This window comes from Mustela erminea, chromosome 8, assembly GCF_009829155.1.
Source record: "Mustela erminea isolate mMusErm1 chromosome 8, mMusErm1.Pri, whole genome shotgun sequence".
In the NCBI taxonomy this organism is placed as follows: domain Eukaryota; kingdom Metazoa; phylum Chordata; class Mammalia; order Carnivora; family Mustelidae; genus Mustela; species Mustela erminea.
In genome coordinates, this window is record NC_045621.1 from 95,050,311 (window position 1) to 95,070,433 (window position 20,123).

General features: G+C 37.3%; 1 protein-coding gene across 4 annotated transcripts in view; it reads right to left on the reverse strand.

Moving 5' to 3' along the window:
- The window catches only part of RAB3GAP1 (RAB3 GTPase activating protein catalytic subunit 1), a 113,828-nt gene that overhangs the window by 55,902 nt on the left and 37,803 nt on the right, over nt 1-20,123 (reverse strand). For all 4 annotated transcript variants that reach the window (XM_032354077.1, XM_032354076.1, XM_032354078.1 and 1 more), the window contains 2 exons: nt 5,104-5,223; nt 3,539-3,704 (listed from right to left, as the gene is read on the reverse strand). In XM_032354077.1, the coding sequence (XP_032209968.1) occupies nt 3,539-3,704; nt 5,104-5,223 (286 nt within the window). The remainder of the gene's footprint in view (nt 1-3,538; nt 3,705-5,103; nt 5,224-20,123) is intronic.

A 20,123-nucleotide genomic window follows, 5' to 3' on the forward strand; every position in this document is an offset into this window, starting at 1 on the left:
TTTTATTTATTTATTTATTTGACAGGGGGGGGGGGATCATGAGTAGGCAGAGGGAGGGAGAAGTAGGCTCCCTGCTGAGCAGAGAGCCCAATGCAGAACTCGATCCCAGGACCCAGAGATCATGACCTGAGCCGAAGGCAGATGTTTAACCGACTAAGCCACCCAGGCGCCCTGCAAGACTCATAAGGCAAACACTGGGGCAGGGCACACCTGCCTGGTACAGTTAGCTTTGCTAGAAGCTATAGGGTGGAGAAAGTTACTGAGTGAGGGAGGGGAAATACTCTCATAATCTAAGCAAGCAATCCAATAATCCCAAAACCAGATACGTAACACTCCTAATATCACCACAGAGCAAAAGTCTCCAAACACCATTTTAAAACCCAGTTCTGAAATTTTCTGCAGGTATGGAGCAACCACAATTACAGAGCCACAAGGGAGGATGGGAGAAAAAGTTAAAAATTTTAGATAAAACATTCATTCTAAAAGAGCCTGCAAACAAAATTTCCACAAAAGATAAAGGAATATAGTTCCAAAATAGACAAATATCCAAATCAACATTCAAGAGTATAAAACCAAGATATTTAAAGAACATCTGAAAGAAAGAAGAATGTCTAAGTGAAAAAAGACTAGAGTATGAATTTTCACAAACTTAGAGGATTATGGCAGAATTTAAATTTAATGTACCCCAAAGGGCAAAACTGACCTTCCTACCCCTACCAGAAGGAAGCCTTTTTTTTTTTTTAAAGATTTTATTTATTTATTTGAGAGAGTGAGAGAGAGAGAGAGAGAGAGAGAACATGAGCGAGGGAGTGGAAGAAGCAGCAGCAGACGCCCTGCTGAGCAGGGAGTCCCATCCGGGACTTGATCCCAGGTCTCTAGGATCATGACCTGAGCTGAAGGCAGACTCTTAACCAACTGAGGCACCCAGGCACCCCAGAAGGAAACCTTTTCTAATAAATTAGATCTTTGCAAAAATGAAATAAACTTCCAGTGAACGGTGAGTATCATGGAACATTGCAAGCAGGTGTTAAACAGTAATTTTTATAAAGATAGCTTTAGAGATATGTAACAGAAGAGTTACATACTGGGTAGCTTTAGCTATGTAAAATCCCTAAAGTACCCAAACAATTCTCAATTATTTTAAGTTCAACTCTTATCAAATCAATTTTGAGGGGCGCCTAGCTGGCTCAGTCAGCAGAGAACACAACTCTTGATTTCAGGGTCATGAGTTCAAGCTCCACTTTGTGCGTGCAACCTACTTTAAAAAATAATAATAATAATTTTGAGGGATATTTCATACATAGGTGAGTGAGTTTTGTGAAAGTTCTGCCAGATGATGTGATGAACTGATTAAGAACACTTTTCATTGGAAGTACAACTAGCAGACTGTCATCATTTAAGTTAGGCTTCACAGATCAACGTGATCCCTAGTATCAGCAAAGAGAAGTTCAGCTACATAAGGGACATAAAAGATCCAAGGAAATAATGTTCACTAATGTTTTTGAAGAAGGAATAAAGTATTAATATTTGCATCTGACCAGAAACCTGATCTGACCAGAAACCTGATGTAAAAATATACAATTAAAAACTTCTGGTGAGGGCGCCTGGGTGGCTCAGTGGGTTAAGGCCCCTGCCTTCGGCTCAGGTCATGATCCCAGGGTCCTGGGATCGAGCCCCTCGTCAGGCTCTCTGCTCAGCGGAGAGCCTGCTTCCTCCTCTCTCTCTCTGCCTGCCTCTCTGCCTACTTTTGATCTCTGTCTATCAAATAAATAAATAAAATCTTTAAAAAAAAAAAAAACTTCTGGTGAGAGAGCAAAGGGAAACAAATGGGACAGAAATATATACATACTTATCTTTTTTAAATATTTCTCAAAACACATACAGAATGAAGCGGTACTTAAAGCTTGTCAAAGTTTTTGAAAAAAATTTACATACATACCTGGAACTCTGTAAAATATATGTAATTACCATAAAACAACTGTCATACTCAAGAATTGTAATACTGACTCTATTTTTTAAGATATAGTCCATACTAAAATTGTCCCAATCATATCCTTTTTGGCTATTTTGTTTTGGTCAGGGATCCAATCAAGGATTTTGCATTGCATTTAGCTGTTATTTCACTTCAGTCTTCCTTAATTTAAACAGCTACCAATCTTTGTTTTGCCAAGCATGATACTGACTTTTTGGGTCTAAGCCAGTTACTTTGCAAAATATGGCTCAGTTTGGAAATATGAGACTGTTCCTGCACGTGTTGACTTATGTTAAACACTTCAGATAGGAATGGAATGCAGGTGATAATATATTCTGTTGAATGTATCATACCAGGAGACACCTGCCATCAGTTTGGTATGATCACTTCAGTGAGATGGGTGTCAACTTACGCCCATAAGGAATATTTCTCTAAATGGAAGACCCTCATCTGGCTTTGCTCTCTAACAGCTTCTTGATTTAAACCCTAATTTTCTTCCTCCAGAGTAACACAGGTAAGTCCTCCGTATCTCTGTGGTAGTGTTTTTATGGAACACCAAGGATGTTCTAAGTACCTTCCGTTTAGCCTTATTGCTCTCAGTCGTAAAATATAAGCCACGTTAATTCTAAAAATCAAACAAAATGAAGATTTGGCATGGGGAAGGAGACAATTCAGAACCAAAAGTGTTGAGGCGTCAAGGAGCTCAAAGGCAAAATCCCGAACAGGCAGCTATCTGAAGCACACTCATCTGGGTAGGGTGGCAATAGCTGACCCCTGAACATGGGTCTGAACTATGCAGGTCCACTCACAGATGAGCTTTTTACAGTACAGTGTTATAAATGTGTTTTCTCTTCCTTACGATATTCTTAGTAACATCTTATTATCTCCAGCTTACTTTAAGAATATGATATAGGGGCGCCTGGGTGGCTCAGTGGGTTAAAGCCTCTGCCTTCGGCTCAGGTCATGATCCCAGGGTCCTGGGATCGAGCCCCGCATCGGGCTCTCTGCTCAGCAGGGAGCCTGCTTCCTCCTCTCTCTGCCTGCTCTCTCTGCCTGCTTCTCTGCCTACTTGTGATCTCCGTCTGTCAAATAAATAAATAAAATCTTTAAAAAAAAAAAAAAGAATATGATATATAACACACAAAATATATGTTAATCAAGTGTTTATGTTACTGGTATAGCTTCCAGTCAACAGCAGGCTAATGATAATCAAGTTTTGGGGGAGTGAGACGTTAAAAGTATATTTTTTACTAGACAGGGGAGATGCAATGTTAAGGCACCAAACCCTGTATTGTTCAAGGGCCAACTGTTTTACTATAGAGAAGAGTAGAAAGAGGTAACATAGTAAATAAATGTTAACAAACTAAACAAAATTATTTTAATTAGTTGTTCTTTAGCATTAGCACACTGAAAATCTAACTGCATACTGTTTCTTTGAACATACATAGTCAATTACATCTTTCTTTCACATAACTACATTAATGTTTCTACATACTCAATAAAATTACCAAACTGCCACTTTCATCTGGATCCCAGAGAAGACTGACAATATCAAAACAAACTCACAATCTTTGATTTGAAGATATCCAGCAGACCTGATAAATGAGTGTACTGATTTGGCACTTTCCGAAGATGAACCATTTCAAAATCAGTTCGGACACCATGACCCTGACATTCGCCGACATACATTCTTCGCCATTTGTGATGAATTTGCACAAAAAGTGGCACCTGGCTGTAAGACATAATTAAATAGGAATAGACTTTAAGTTCATTAAACACTGAGTAATTCCTAAAACTAAAGATTTCCCCATTATTTTAATCTCAAATATTTAAAAACACTAAGCAAGGATCACTCATGAGACTTCTATTTATAAGAGACACTGTTAGTTTCTTTTCTCCTTACACTAATAAGCTTAAGAAATGATCATCTAATGGCACTTTATATTCAGAAAATTGTTTTATAATAGCTGAAAGTAAAAAAACGGCACAATGAAAATTTTCTTCAATAAAAACGATCATACTGAGATAGGGAAACTGAAGGACTCCATAAAAATCTTTTTTCTCCTTTTCCTGCTTCTATTCTTCTAGGAGCTGCACCCCTACTTTACACATGCCTCAGTAGTTTATGTCGTCCTTATAAGAGACAGGGAGTTAGTGATTTCTCTAGAATAAAGGACCAGGTGAGAATGACCAGACAAAGCTATCAGATGCACATTCTGGACCACTAGCACTAGGCATCTTCATGCCAAGACACCCTGGCTCCAAGGAATAACAGAGGACCCTCACATTTGTTCTAGCCAGTTCCTGAATGCCTAAGAGGGCACATACACCAGACCACGATCCTCAACAGAAACCCCAGACCCCAGCAAAGATGAGATTTCCTCCTTTTCTGAGTCTCTCAGATACTCTCCCTGCACTCTCTCTATGCCTTTAATAAACACTGCTTTCATCTCCTGCTAGCTCACATTTGATTTCTATCCTGCACACATCCAGGGAACCCCAAGGGACCCTCTCTGGGTCCAGATCAAGCCTGCCAGCATCAGTATCATATTAGCCTTTCAAAGGCAAAATAAAATTTGATCCACAGATATGAAACAATACAAATCAAACCAGCATTAGTGGTATTTTTTACTTTATCATTTGAAGATAGAGCCAATCCTTATTATTCACAGATTTGCATATCTGCAAATAAGCCTACTTCCTAAAATTTATCTGTAAGCCCAAAATCAATACTCTAAGTCATTTGCCGACATACACAAAGCCGCAAAAAGTTTGAGTCATCTGATATGGGCAATCTCATTTGAGGCTGACAAGGGTCCATTTTTAAGTGTGAAAATTAGATTTTGTAAAATTTAAATAAACTAAACATTTGAAAGCAAAACATAAAAAGAGCACAATTTACTCTTCATTTCAATTATTCATTGGTTATTTCAGTAAATTTCCCTTTAGAAATGCACTCACTAAAGCTTTTGAGTTTGCCCTTCTATATGATATTCTAATATAATAATGCACAAGTAGGAACAATAATAATTTACTTTTTTAAAAATCTAACTTAGGAACAATTTTCCTTCATAAATTAAAATTTTAAAGTTTTTAATCCATTGTCTAGGTTTTTCAAAATGTCCACCTACCAGCCAGTGTTTCCCAAAGCAATAGACACAGAACTCAGAAGAAGATTGCACTTAGATTCACTGAGAACTGCATCATGGTTTGCAGCAGGGGCAATCACCACAAATTCCCGTAGTCCATACCTTTAAAAAAAGAATTACTGCCATTAAACAGAAAACTTCAGAATACAAAACCATTGTTTGAAAAACCAGAAAAAATCTCCCCGAAGTTTAGCAAGTCATGTCTAAGATACAGGTGTTTCTCTTTTTTTTCAATGGCAACTGAACTGACAAATAACATGAATTTCCTTCATTTAGTAAAAGACTTTCATTGGTCACCTAATTCCTCTCAATTCTTGAAAAATTAAAAGCAATTTGCTGAAATCACAAAAGAAAAAGCATTAACAGTTCTGCCTTAAAGTTAAGTTTCCGAGACTGAAATCTTGCTTTAATTAGCCGATAGCATTAAGTCCACTGACATGGAAAGATTCCCCAAATGGGAGAAGATAATTATCAGCCATCATGTATTTGTGCTAACTAAATGTGAAAACACGGTTTACTCAATTAAGGGATTATTATTATATTGTTTTGTTTTGTTTTGTTTTGTTTCTTAACAGAAGGGGAAAGAGGGTGGGGGAGCAGCAGAGAAAGGGGGAGACAATTTTAAGCAGGCTCCACCTCCAGCACTGAGCCTGAAGCAGGGTTCAATCTCCCAACCCTGAGATCATGACCTGAGCCAAAATCAAGAGTCAATGCTTAAATGACTGAGCCACGCTGGTGCGCCAACAAATTCTTATATTCTTTTGCTCAATAACAGCTGATGGGAGTCACAAAATAATAAGAGAATGGCTTATACTGGTACAGTATCTTACAAAAATGAAAACCTCTCATTTAGTTATCAAGTCCTTTAAATACCACAAATTTGTGGCCAAGCTTTACAAAAATATAAAAGGTCGTATTAGTGATTTTGCCTATTAAAAATTCCTATTCCAGTCACTCCTAAATGTATTTTTATCTAATATTTTAAAAATTAAATTATGAAAGGCATTACCCATTTGCCTAATTTAACGCTGGATACGTAGAGTTGTGAAGGCTTATTTTTACAAACGCTCTCAAGAAATCCCACAAACAGGGGCGCCTGGGTGGCTCAGTGATTTAAAGCCTCTGCCTTCGGGGGCAGGTCATAATCCCAGTGTCCTGGGATCGAGCCCCACATTGGGCTCTTTGCTTAGCAGGGAGCCTGCTTCCTCCCCTCTCTCTGTCTGCCTGCCTCACTGCCTACTTGTGATCTCTGTCTCTCAAATAATTGAATAAAATCTTGGGGGGAAAAAAAAAAAGAAATCCCACAAACAGTGATAAAGATAAATAAACACAGTCCAACCTATAATCTATTTATTGTTTAGATGACAAAAATTTAGTTCATCTTCTCATCTTGCCTCCGTTCTCCTCTCCTGAAATCAAAAATTAGTTATACAGAAATGGCATTAAATACTGGAAAGAATCCAGAGCTATGAATTTTCAGCTCTAAAGGTCTTTAAAAATATACTTTGCTCTTTTTTTAATGTCCTGGAAGAAAGAAAACAAAACAAGTGAACATTTTTTCCCATGCCATCACCCACACTAGAGTGAAACCACTGTCAACTGTTCTTGGTTATTCTTCCAGAAATTATCTATCCATGTATTCAACGTAGCCTCAAATAAGATTATAATAGGGTAATCCTCTACTCATCAGTACTCTTTCTCCAGTTTTTGCCACTGCCAACAATACTACTACTATCTATTCCCACAAATATAACTATAGGATAAATTCCCTTAAGTTGCTGGATAAAAGAACATCTGTATCTGTTATAGCTGCTGCCAAACCATCTTCTCCCTCTATACACACACACAAACTGTGCCAGTGTATACTCCCAATAACAACAAATAAGCCAAACTGAACTTTCTGTTTATATGCAATAAAATTAACTGTGTCCTCTATGTCTTTGTTTCCTCTAATGTTTTCCCTCATTGTATCAGTATCTGATACTTTCTTTGAAGATTTACATCAAATACTACCCCATCGCTCCTGTTAAATATGCTCTCTTCTCTGAATTCTAATGTATTTCCCCAGATACTATTATTATCTTTGAAGGATCAATATATATCACTGATCTACTATCTGTACTAGACCTACTTGAGGCTTGAGAATGACTTCAACTAAGCAAACATTAAGTGGAGGCCTTTAAAAGATGAGAAAAATCAATAACAAAAAAACAAGCAACCAGAATAAAAAGTGAACAAAGAACATGAATAGACACTAGTCCAAAAAACATACACAACAGGAAAATAAGCACATTAAAGGATGTGGTCAACATCACTAATTAGGAAAATGTAAATAAAACCCACAATGAGATATGACTTCACACCCACTAGGATGGCTACTGTAAAGCAAAATAAAACACATAAATGTTGGCAAGGATATGGGGAAATGAGAACGACTGAGCATGAATGCTACAAATGTAAAATAGTACAGCCACTATGGAAAAACTGTATACAGTGATTCTTCAAAAACTGAAACACAGAATGAAGAGTAATTTCACTTCTGGTTATAGACCCAGAAAAATTAAAAGCAGGGACACAAAGGGATACTTGAACATGCCTGCTCACAGCACCTTATCCACAAAGCCAAAAGGCAAAAAAACAATCCAAATGTCTATCAACAGACTAATGGATACACAAAATGTGACATATGTATACAGTGAAATATTGAAGGAACTTCTGATAACATGCTACAACACAGATGAACCTTGAAGACTTGATGCTAAGTGAAATAAGGCAGTCACAAAAGGTTGAAAACCATATGATTACACTTACATGAGTTACAAAGAGTAGTCAAACTTACAGACAAAACACAGAACAGTGGTTACAGGGTCTGGCAGAGGAAGCGTTGAGCTATCATTTAATGGGTACAGAGTTTCAGTATGGGATGCTTGAAAAGCTCTGGAGATGAATACTCGTGATGGCTGCACAAAAATATTAATGTACTCAATACCAGTATACAGTTAAAAAATGGCTAAAACAGTAAATTTTGTTGTTTTACCATAACAAAAAAATGAGCAAAACTGATACATATTTTAAAGAATAAGAAGTATCAATAGATTAGAATTCTATTCAAAGATGTTCAACTTATTGGTGATTAGGAAAATAAAAGAGATAATCACTGTTTACCAACTTAATTGGCAAAAAAATATAAAATATTGGTTAAGATCCAGTATCGACAAGAGTTTGGGACATGGCACAGATGGTGGTATAAACCTTTAAAACATTTGGAGAAAAAAAAGACAGGCTATATCAAAATGTAAAGTTCACAAACTTTGAACTAATTTTATTTCTTTGTATCTATTTTACAAAAACATTCATACAAATGCACAAAGCTATACAGGCATACCTTGAAGATACTGTGGGTTCAGTTCCAGACTACCACAATAAAGCAAATATCAAAATCAAGCATGTATAATGACTTTTTCAGTTTCACAATGCATATAAAAATTTTTTCTATACTATACTGTAGTCTATTAAGTATGCCAACAGCATTATGTCAAAAAAAGTATAAATATCTCGGGATGCCTGGGTGGCTCAGTTGGTTAAGCGGGTGCCTTCGGCTCAGGTCACGATCCCAGCGTCCTGGAATCGAGTCCCACAACGGGCTCCTTGCTCCACAGGGAGCCTGCTTCTCCCTCTGCCACTCTGTCTGCCTGTGCGCACGCACGCTCTCTCTCTCTGACAAATAAATAAATAAATAATCTTTTTTAAAAAAAGTATAAATATCTTAAGTAAAAAATACTTTATTACTAATAAATGCTAACAATCTTCTGAGATTTCAGCAATCACAGATTACAAAAACAGAGAATAATGAAGAAGTTTGAAATACTACAGGAACTATCAAAATATGACACAGAGACCAGAAGTGAATACCAGAAAAACAGACTTGCAGAAATAGACTTGCTCAACCCAGGGTTTCTACAAACTTTCAATTTGTAAAAGAGGCAGAATCTACAAAATACAATAAAACAAAGCACAAAAATGAGGTATACCTTTATGCGTAATTATGCTCATTATAACAGTTTAACTGTAAAAACTAAAAACAACCTAAATATCCTTCAGTGGGAAAAAAAAATGGGTAATTACAGAACACTCTCATACTACATAATACTACATGATACTTGACAGTCATTAAAAAAATAACAAGGTATGGGGTGCCTGGGTGGCTCAGTGGGTTAAGCCTCTGCCTTCAGCTCAGATCATGATCCCAGGGTCCTGGGATCAAGCCCCACATGGGGCTCTTGGCTCAGCAGGGAGCCTGCTTTCCCCTCTACCTCTGCTTGCCTCTCTGCCTACTTGTGATCTCTCTTTCTGTGTCAAATAAATAAAATATTTTTCAAAAAAATAACAAGGTATTAAAAAAGTTTACTGACATAAAAGCAATCATGAAATGCTAAGACAAATGTATATCAGAATATGCACTGCAGAATCTATGAAAAAATGTCACAACTCAAAAAAGCACAAAAACATATACATGTAACACATACTCATAAAATAGCCAGATGGACATATCCCATATTTCTCATGATTTCCTGCTTGGCTACCCAAAATTAGTAAGTATGAGATGTTTAAGCCCCCTTTTTTATGGGTGTATAAAAGGAGGGATCGGGGGGAGAGAATGGGAAAAGTGAAGAGGGAGTGAAATAGTTAGGTAAGTTTCATTAATAAATCTTTATGTATCCTACAATATCTACTCTAATAATTTAAGTTTATGAGGCACTCAAACATACCAACACAAGTAAAAATTCCACTATGGTAATTTTTTTTTTTTAAGATTTATTTATTTGAGAGAGAGACAGTGAGAGAGAGCATGAGCAAGGAGAAAGTCAGAGGGAGAAGCAGACTCCCCGTGGAGCTGGGAGCCCGATGCGGGACTCGATCCCGCAACTCCGGGATCATGACCTGAGCCGCAGTCGTCCAACCAACTGAGCCACCTGGGCGTCCCACCACTATGGTGATTTAAAAATAGAACTGTTTTATCTAACAGATTACACATGTTCATGCTAAATACTAAATGTAAATATAAATGTGCCTTCGTATCACATTCTCCAACTGAGAAAGGTAGGACAATCATTCATTTTTATCTATTTTGTTCTAAAATACAATTTTCCTTTCTTGCTCCAATAAAGACTGAAAGTAACAACAAATAACCAATATTTGTTGTGCCTGTTATTTATTTTGCATAGGAAAATCATAAAAACACACCACCAAGTCTGACTGCTACCATTTTACATCTGTTACATGTAGAGTTTCTTATTTTAGAAATAAATATATTCAGGGACAGCTGGGTGGCTCAGTCAGTTAAGTGTCCAACTCTTGCTTTGGGCTCAGGTCATGAGGGTTGTAAGACTGAGCCTCATGTCAGGTTCTGTGCTGGGTGTGGCACCTGCTTAAGATTCTCTCCCTCTTTCCTCCTGTCCCTCCTCCACAAAAAAAGAGAGAAAGAAATATATTCAGAGCTTCTTCAAATAGTGTAAAGAATATATGCATAAAATACTGGAGCACCAAAAACAGTAATGATAAATAAAAAGATTTCTTGGGACATAATTATTTCTAACATGTACAATATACCTGAGAAAATGGAAGTGTTCGAGAGAGAATTTCTTTTTTCAATTTCATTCTCCCAGACATCCTTGGATATTGCAATCTGTACCTTTAACTTATAATCTATTCAGATTAATTCTGGTAAAACCTAGCAATTTTACACAGTATAGCTCCATTTCCTCCCCTCTTCCTTTGTGCGATACTGCCATATACCTTACCCTTACCCATGTTATAAACCCAACAGTACAATTACAAGAGCTTTGTTAGTTAAAAGAATATCCCTTTTGTATTTACTAGAGTTTTTCCAATGCTCTTCATTCCTTCCTATATATCCAAGTTACTATCTAATACTGACTATAAGGTAGGTCTCCTGGCAATAAATTCTCTGCCTTTGTTTATAAAACAATGTTGTTATTTCATCTTTATATTTTGAAAGACAGTTTTGTGGGAAATAGAATTCTTGGCTAGCAATTTTTTCTTTCAATACAGTTTTTTCTTTCAATACTCAGTATGTCACTGCATTGCCCTCTAGCCTCCAATGTTTTTGTCAGCAAACAGTATTTATCTTTTGTATATGACAAGTCATTTTTCTCCTGCTGCTTTTAAGATTCTCTTAGCTTTGGGCTTCAGCAAGTTGACAATAATATGTCTAGATTTGGTTTGCTGTGTTTATCCCACCTGGGATTCACTGAGAGTCCTGGGTCCATAAATAAGTATTTTTTCATCAAATCTAAGAAGTTTTCAGTCATTATTTCTTTGAGTATTTTCCCCCTCCCCTTTCTCTCTCTTCATCTGGAACACCCATTATTACCTGTATGCTTTGGAACACCTGATATTGACCCACAGATATCCTGTTCATTTTTATCTATTCTGCTTCTTTCTGTTTTTTGGATTGGAAAACTATTAATCTTTCAAATCCAACTCTTTCTTCTGACTTCTCAGATCTGCTTTTGAGCTTATCTGGTGAAAATTTATTTCAGTTATACTTTTAAACTCTAAGATTTCCATCTGGCTCTTCATTATAGTTTACTGAAATTTCCAATTTGACTCATTGGTAGCATATTTTTAATTCTCTGAATATATTTCCTTCAATTTTTTTAACATACTTATAACCACTTTGAAGTTACGGCTCAATCCCATCAAGAGTCCAGTTTCTGCTAACTTTTTTCCCACTTACATATGGATCACATTTTTCCTGTGTGACCCTGTATACCTAGTAATTTGTTGTTGAAAACTACATTAAAATAATACAGTAAAACCAAATGTAACTTTTCTGAGGGTTCTTTGCCTGTATCTAGTAACTTGTCAAGATTAAAACTGTACAATCTGTCTTTTCCAAGATATTCAACTATTGGTGTCTCTATTCAACTATTTTATTTTTCTTAGCCTGGCTCCCTGGGGCTACCCACTGTCAATACTGCTTTGCAGTAAGACAGTAACTGAGGTAAAGAATATGCTCAAACACTAGAGACTAAGAGACTTTCATTTTCTGCTGACTGATCTGCTGGGAAGAGGTGTAGGTGCATTTAATGTTGCAACCAGTTCTTAAGTTTGGGTTTTCTTACATCTCTCCTGCACATACATAGTTTCCCTATGATACAGGGAAGTGTAGAAAGTATATTCAACTTTCCTATGGCTCTCATACATACAGTATGTCTCTATTAAATTTCTGACTAACCCACCAAATGTCTTGAACTAGAACTACAATCTCAGCTTAGTTCAGATACAGCTTTTCCTCATTCATCCGTGCTCAATCAAGTCCACTACTCTTAGATGGCAGAGCTACAGGTTTTTGCCCTTTACCCAGATCAAGTCTGCTCATCTGCCAACAAAACAGTGGTTTTCATGACCAGTCTAGACTGGAAAGCCACAGTTCTCACCAACACAGACTGGGGAAATGACAGGCAGTGGTATAAAAGTCACAGGCAAAAGGGCCAGAGTAGGGGCGCCTGGGTGGCTCAGTGGGTTAAGCCGCTGCCTTCGGCTCGGGTCATGATCCCAGGGTCCTGGGATCGAGCCCCGCATCGGGCTCTCTGCTCAGCAGGGAGCCTGCTTCCTTCTCTGTCTCTCTGCCTGCCTCTCTGCCTGCTTGTGATCTCTCTCTGTCAAATAAATAAATAAAATCTTAAAAAAAAAAAAAAAAAAAAAAAAAAAAAGGGCCAGAGTATCCATCTATCTTATAAGAAACACCAGAGATTTAAAAAAAAAAAAAAAAAAATGCTTCTCAATTTGTTGTCTGCCTTTGGGTAATTTTCAATACCCTGAAATAGTTGTTTTGCCAATATTTTCCAGTTTTATGCTTTTTTTTTCTTTTTGCAGAAAAGGAACTGCCAACTATGTTATGTCACCATCACTAGAAGTCTTCTGAACATTTCTGCTTTTGAAAGAGTAAGAACATCTTACAGGCCTTTAGAGCTACTCTAAAATACCATTCTCTCAAAACTATCAGGTCCTTTTGCACATATCTTTTTCTAAAGCCATCCAAAAAAATGCATTAAAATCATAAAAATAAATACATATTTTTTAAAAGCCATCATAATTATTCAACTATACAATTTATAAGATTGTGGGCCATTTCTTTACATTGTTGCTGCTATTCCCTTAAAGTGTGGTTGAGCTGAAAGTCCAAAGACTAGGCTAGACAAAGGCAAAACCACAGACACAAAAATCATCATGAGTTAAATCCAGCTATACTTTCAGTGTATTTTTCCAATCTCCCACATATATAGCACTTACAGCCCCATTTTTTGTGTTGTTTTCAAACTGCTGCTATAACAAATGAACACAAAATTGGTGGCTTAAAACAAAACTTATTATCTTATAATTCTATAGGTCAGAAGGGCAACAAAAGTCTCAGCATGCTAAAATCAACAGGTCAGCAAGGTTGTGCTCCTTTTGGAAGTTTCAAAAGCTGGAATTCATGCCTTCCCTTTCCCTGTTTCTAGAGGCTCCCCTCATTCCTTAGTTCCTGGCTACCTTCTTCAAACCCAGCAATAGCAGGTCAAGTTCTCATATTACACCACTCAGACACTGACTCTCTTCTGCCTTTTCTCCACATTAAAATACTCTTATGGAAAGCCTGGGTGGCTCAGTCAGTTAAGCGTCCAACTCTTGAGTCAGAGTCTAGATTCTGGCTCAGGTCTTGAGCTCAGGGTTGTGACAGCCCAGTGTTGGGCTCTACACTTAGCATGAACCCTGCTTAAGATTCTCTCTCTCTCTCTCTGCCACTATCCTCCCCAATCCCCCAGCACACACACTCTCTCTCTCTAAAACAAAACAAAAAAAAGAACTCTTGTAATTACACTGGGCCCACCCAGATATTCCAAAATAAATCTTCCAATCTTAAACACAGCTAATTAACAACCCTAATTCCATCTGTTCCCTTGATCCCTTCTGGCCATATAACCTAAATTCACAAGTTTTAGGATGTGGACATATGTCAGTTGTAGAGAGGTTCATTATCCCGCCTACGATTCCTTCTTATTAAAACCTCGGCTCAGTAAAGATCTCACAAATTTATATTTGGGCATAAATGTCTCCTAGGTTAATGTCTATATCATTTCCAGGACTACTTATTTTATAAGGAGTAACAATCAAGGGAATAAATCTCTACTTATGGTTTCAGGAATCTACCATCAGAAAAGTAGCCAACAATCACATCATTAACATCAATTATCTTGCCTATACCATAAAAACTGATCATTCCCACGTATCTTTTAAAGATTCGTTTTATAAAATACCCTTAAAAAACTTAAACAGGCTTAGAGCTTACTGGCAGTTGCAGTTGTATAATATAAAAAGTGACATTACAAGATTTCAAAATAGATGCAGATAGATTGAACTATCAAAACTGAGTATTGCCATAAATGCCAAAACTTTATTTTGTAAAGTTTGATTTTAAATATGTTTTGGGTTTTTTTTAAAGATTTTTAAATTTATTCATTTGAGAGAGAGAGGGAGCAATCAAGAACACGAGCAGGGGCAAGGGGGTGGTGGGGAGGGAAAGGTTAGAGGAAGAAGGAGGAGCAATCTCCCCACTGAGCAGGAAAGCCCAATGGGGGACTTGACCCCAAGATCCCAGGACCATGACCTGGGCCAAAGGCAATCACTTAACCAACTGAGCCACCTAGATGCCCCCAAAATATAAGTTAATCATACATTAATTTTATCTCATTTCAACAGGGTCAACCCATACTAATTGTATATGTACGGTGTAAATGAATATTTTGCATAATAGTTATCAAATTTTCAATGTCATTGTTTTAGTATTAATTTCAGGTTTTTTTAAAAAGGAAATGTTTATAGATGAACACTTCTGTGTATGTTATTCTTCAGGTGCTAAGAAGCATGACTGATCATTTATAACCTTGAAAATTGTGAAATTTTAGTTTGCAACAGTTATAATCTCAAAATTCTATTTAAAAAACAAGTACAAGAACATTATGGAGGCACCTGGGTGGCTCAGTCAGTTAAGTGTCTGCCTTCAGCTCAGGTCATGATCCCAGGATCCTGGATGGAGCCTGCTTCTCCCTCACCCACTCCCCCTGTTTGTGTGCTCTCCCTCACTCTCTTGCTCTGCCATATAAATAAAATCTTTTAAAAACATTATGGAAAAAAAATAAGAACATTATGAAATCTTCTTAAGATGCCCACTTCATATTAGGCCCAAAATACACAGATACCCTCTCATCTTTTGTCATTCTCAACCCTCTGTTGCTACACTCCAGGCTTAACAAACAAACTACCTGCATGTTTAAAATTTCTAATTTAAGCATTAACATCTTCACTAATGCTTTTGTTCTGCCTTGAGTATTTTTTTATCTAAATTCACCTGGCTTATTCTCACTTGTCTCTAGGGATTCAAGTGAGGTAATACCTCCTCCAAAAACAATTTCCTGACTTAACCTATATTATAAAGAGACACTTCATGGGGCGCCTGGGTGGCTCAGTGGTTAAGCCTCTGCCTTCGGCTCAGGTCATGATCTCAGGGTCCTTGGATCTAGCCCCACATCAGGTTCTCTGCTGAACGGGGAGCCTGCTTCCCCCTTTCTCTCTGCCTGCCTCTCTGCCTACTTGTGATCTGTCAAATAAATACATAAAATCTTAAAAAAAAGAAAAAGAAAAAGATATCTCCTGTGAGTATCAAGCCCTGTGCTGTCTTCCATGAGAGCGTTTATAAATACTGCTGCCACTGTTCCCTTATCTAGCCCACTACTAATCCCAAAGTTTAATGAACCAGGGATCATATTTTATCCTTGGTATCTCAGTATCTCGTTCCCAGGAAATCTTTAAAAATAATGTTTGATGGATAAAAGAAAACACATATGCCTTTAATACGGTTAATTATCAAATAAGTATTGAAAGTCTGATTGCTGGCCTAATCTTTAAGATCAAATTTTTTTAAAAAGGGAAGCAACATGGCTGAATGACATGACATAGACCTCCCCACCAAAACAAACCAAAACACTTTATAAAATGTAACAATACTTTTTTAGACACATAGGTGAATTTCAAAGGAAAAAAAGGAGATAAAAAGGGTAACAGAAACAAAGAGGGAACTGAAAGCCAGAAGTGAGTACATAAGTGACTCTGAAGAAACCCAGGGAGATTATCAACTCTAGGTTATAGGCCCTAATAGCTAAGAACTAGGGATTGCGATTTAATAGGATAAGCCTTTTAGCCGCTAAAAGCTTATAAATGTGACTCAGAGATGTGTGCAAAACTGACCATGCTCTGATAGACTTAAAAAACTAAGAATTGTAAAAGAAAAGTCTGTTTATGTGTGCAAACACTGTGTACCTTAGCCCAGCAGTGATAATGTGAATTATGTAACTCTGAGATTGATAAAGTATACCCAGCCCAGGGGAGGTGGTCTCTGGCATGTATCTAGATGGGCTATGTCCAAAATTATCCCAGCCTCAGTAATTATAAATAAAGTGAGATCTGGAAACTATGATTCTATAAGCTTATCACTCAGGTTATTATCATCCACTGTGTCCTTGCTAACAAAGCACCAGGAATAGGAAGCTGCCTATCCTTTCAACAATGTCACCAATCTCTCCACAGACCAGCTCTCTTCTATATCCTTTAGATTTATTCAAGCATTGCACATGGACATTGCATCAACCCAAATCAGTACAGAGGTTGTATTATTTTGAATAGCTCCTCAGGGACACGGGTGTACACACAAGGAACTGGAACTAGGACTTCTACTTAACGCCCACCTAGAAGAGATTACTACTTCAATGAAATGAAAACTCCAGACCCTGATAATTTTAGTGGCAAATTTCACCAAACATTTAAAAAAGATAACACCAATTTTACATCATCTCTGCCAGAACACAGAACAAAATACTTCCCAATTCACATTATAAGGTCAGTAATTCCCTGATATCAAGATAAAGTACAGTACTCCATTTCTTATTGGGGGACATGTGCCAAGACTTCCAGTGGGTGCCTGAAACCACAGATAGTACCCAACCTTAAATACACTGCTTTTTCCTATACACACATATGATGAAGTTTAAGATATACACTAAGCACGGTAAGAAATTATAATATACTGTAATTATAATATACTGAAGAAATAATATACTGTAATAAAAGTTCTATGAGTGTTCTCTCAAAATATCTTATTGTAATCATCCTTCTTGTGATGTGAGATGATAAAAAGCCTACATGGTTAGATCAAGAGAGGTGAATGACACAGGCATTGTGGTATAGCACTAGGCTACTACTGACCTTCTGATACATCACAAGATCATTTGTTTCTGGACCACAGTTGACCTTGGTACTGACAGTTCCAAGAAGTTCTGGCAGTCCAGAAGGGTCTGGCATGATATACTCAATGTGCTGAATGGGAAAAATACCCAACCAAGAATACTCTATCCAAGCAAGGCTGTCATTCAGAACAGAAAAAAAGGATAGTTTCCAAAATAAACAAAAATTAAAGGAGTTTTTGATCACTAAACCAGCCCAGAAAGAAATATTAAAGGGAACTCTTTGAGTGGGAAAGACCAAAAGCAACAAACACTAGAAACAGAAAATCTCTAGAAACAACAAGCAATAAAATGGCACTAAATTCACATCTATCAATAATTACTCTGAATGTAAATGGACTAAATGCTCCAATCAAAACACTTAGGATATCAGAATGGATTAAAAAAAAAAAAAAGATCCGGGGCACCTGGGTGGCTCAGTGGGTTAAAGCCTCTGCCTTCAGCTCAGGTCATGATCCCAGGGTTCTGGATCGAGCCCCGCATCGGGCTCTCTGCTCAGCAGGGAGCCTGCTTCTTCCTCTCTCTCTCTCTGCCTGCCTCTCTGCCTGCTTGTGATCTCTGTCTGTCAAATAAAATAAAATAAAGTCTTTAAAAAAAAAAAAAAAAAAGATCCATCTACACATTGCCTACAAGAGATTCATTATAGACCTAATGACACTGGTAAATTGAAAGTGGGAGGAGAGAGAACAATTTATCATGATAACAAACATATAAAGAAAGACAGAGTAGTCATATCAGACAAACTAGATTTTAAATAAAAGACTGTAACAAGAGATGAAGACTATATAATAATAAAGGGGACAATCCAACAAGATCTAACAAGTGTACATATGCCAAGCTGGAATACCCAAATACATATAACCATTAGTAAACATAAAGGAACTCATTGATAATAATACCATAATATAGGAGGGAACTTTAATACCTCACTTACATCAATGGACAGATCATCTAAGCAGAAATTCAACAAGTTAACACTTACGACAGAAATCAGAGGACACAAAGAAATGGAAAAACATTCCATGCCCATGGAGATCGGAAGAAAAATAATTGTTAAAGTGTCTATTACCACCGAATGCAATCTACAGAGTTGATGCAATCACTATCAAAATATCACCAACATTTTCCATAGAGCAGTCCATTGTTTCATAGAACAAAGAATCCTAAAAATCCTAACAGACCCCAAAAAGCCAAAACAATCTTGAAAAAGAAAAGCAAAGCTGGTGGCATCACAATTCCATACTTCAAGTTATATTACAAAGTAGTAGTAATCAAGAGAGTACGGTACTGGCACAAAAATAGACACAAAGGGGGCGCGTGGGTGGCTCAGTTGTTAAGCACCTACCTTTGGCTCAGGTCATGATCCCAGTGTCCTGGGATCAAGCCCCCATCAGGTTCCCTGCTCAGTGGGAAGCCTGCTTCTCCCTCTCCCACTCCCCCTGCTTGTGTTCCCTCTCTCACTGTCTTTCCCTCTGTCAAATAAATAAAATCTTAAAACAAAAAAAAACACCAGACACACAGATCAATGGAATAGAACAGAAAACCCCAAAACGGACTCAATAACTATACCGTCAACTCATCTTCGACAAAGGAAGAAAGGATATCCAATGAAAAGAAGACAGACTCTTCCCACCACAAAAGGTGTTGGGAAAACTGGTCAGCAATACACAGAAAAATGAAACTGACCACATTATACACCATACATAAGGATAAATTCAAAATGGATAAAAGACCTAACGTGAAACAGGAAACCATCAAAATCCAAGAGGAAATAGGCAGCAACCTCTTCGACATCAGCAGTAGCAACATTTTCCTAGATATGTCTCCTGAGGGACAGGAAACAAAAGCAAAAATGAAACAAAAAGCAAAAAGGAACTTCATCAAGTGAAAGATTATGCACAGTGAAGGAAACCATCAACAAAACTAAAAGGCAACCTTCAGAATTAGAGAAGAAATTGCAAATGACATGTGATAAAGGGTTAGTATTCATAATCTATAAAGAACTTTTCAAACTCAATGCCCCAAAATAAATAATTTAAGAAATGGACAGAAGAGGGGTGCCTGGGTGGCTCAGTTGGTTATGCATCTGCCTTCGGCTCAAATCATGATCCCAGGGTCCTGGGATAGAGCTCCACATCTGGAGCTGCTTGGCGGGAAGCCTGCTTCTCCCTCTGCTTCTCCCCCTGCTTGTGCTCTCTCTCTCAAATAAATAAAATCTTAAAAAAAAAAAAATCTGACATCCAATTCCTACATTTAAAAAAAAAAAAGCCAAAGAAATGGGCAGAGGACATGAATAGACATTTTCCCAAAGAAGGCATACAACTGTCTTAACAGATACATGAAAAGATACTCAACATCACTCATCATCAGGGAAATACAAATCAAAACTACAATGAGATATAACCTCATACCTGTCCAAAGAGCTAAAAAAACCACCACACAAAAGAACAGATGTTGGTGAGGATACAGAGAAAAAGGAACTCACTTACACTATTGGCAGGAATGCAAACTGATACAGTCACTCTGGAAAACAGTATGGAGGTTCCTCAAAAAGTTAAAAACAGAACTACACTATAATCTAACAACTATACTACTAGGTATTTACCCAATTCAAAGGGATACATGCACCTATGTGTTTAT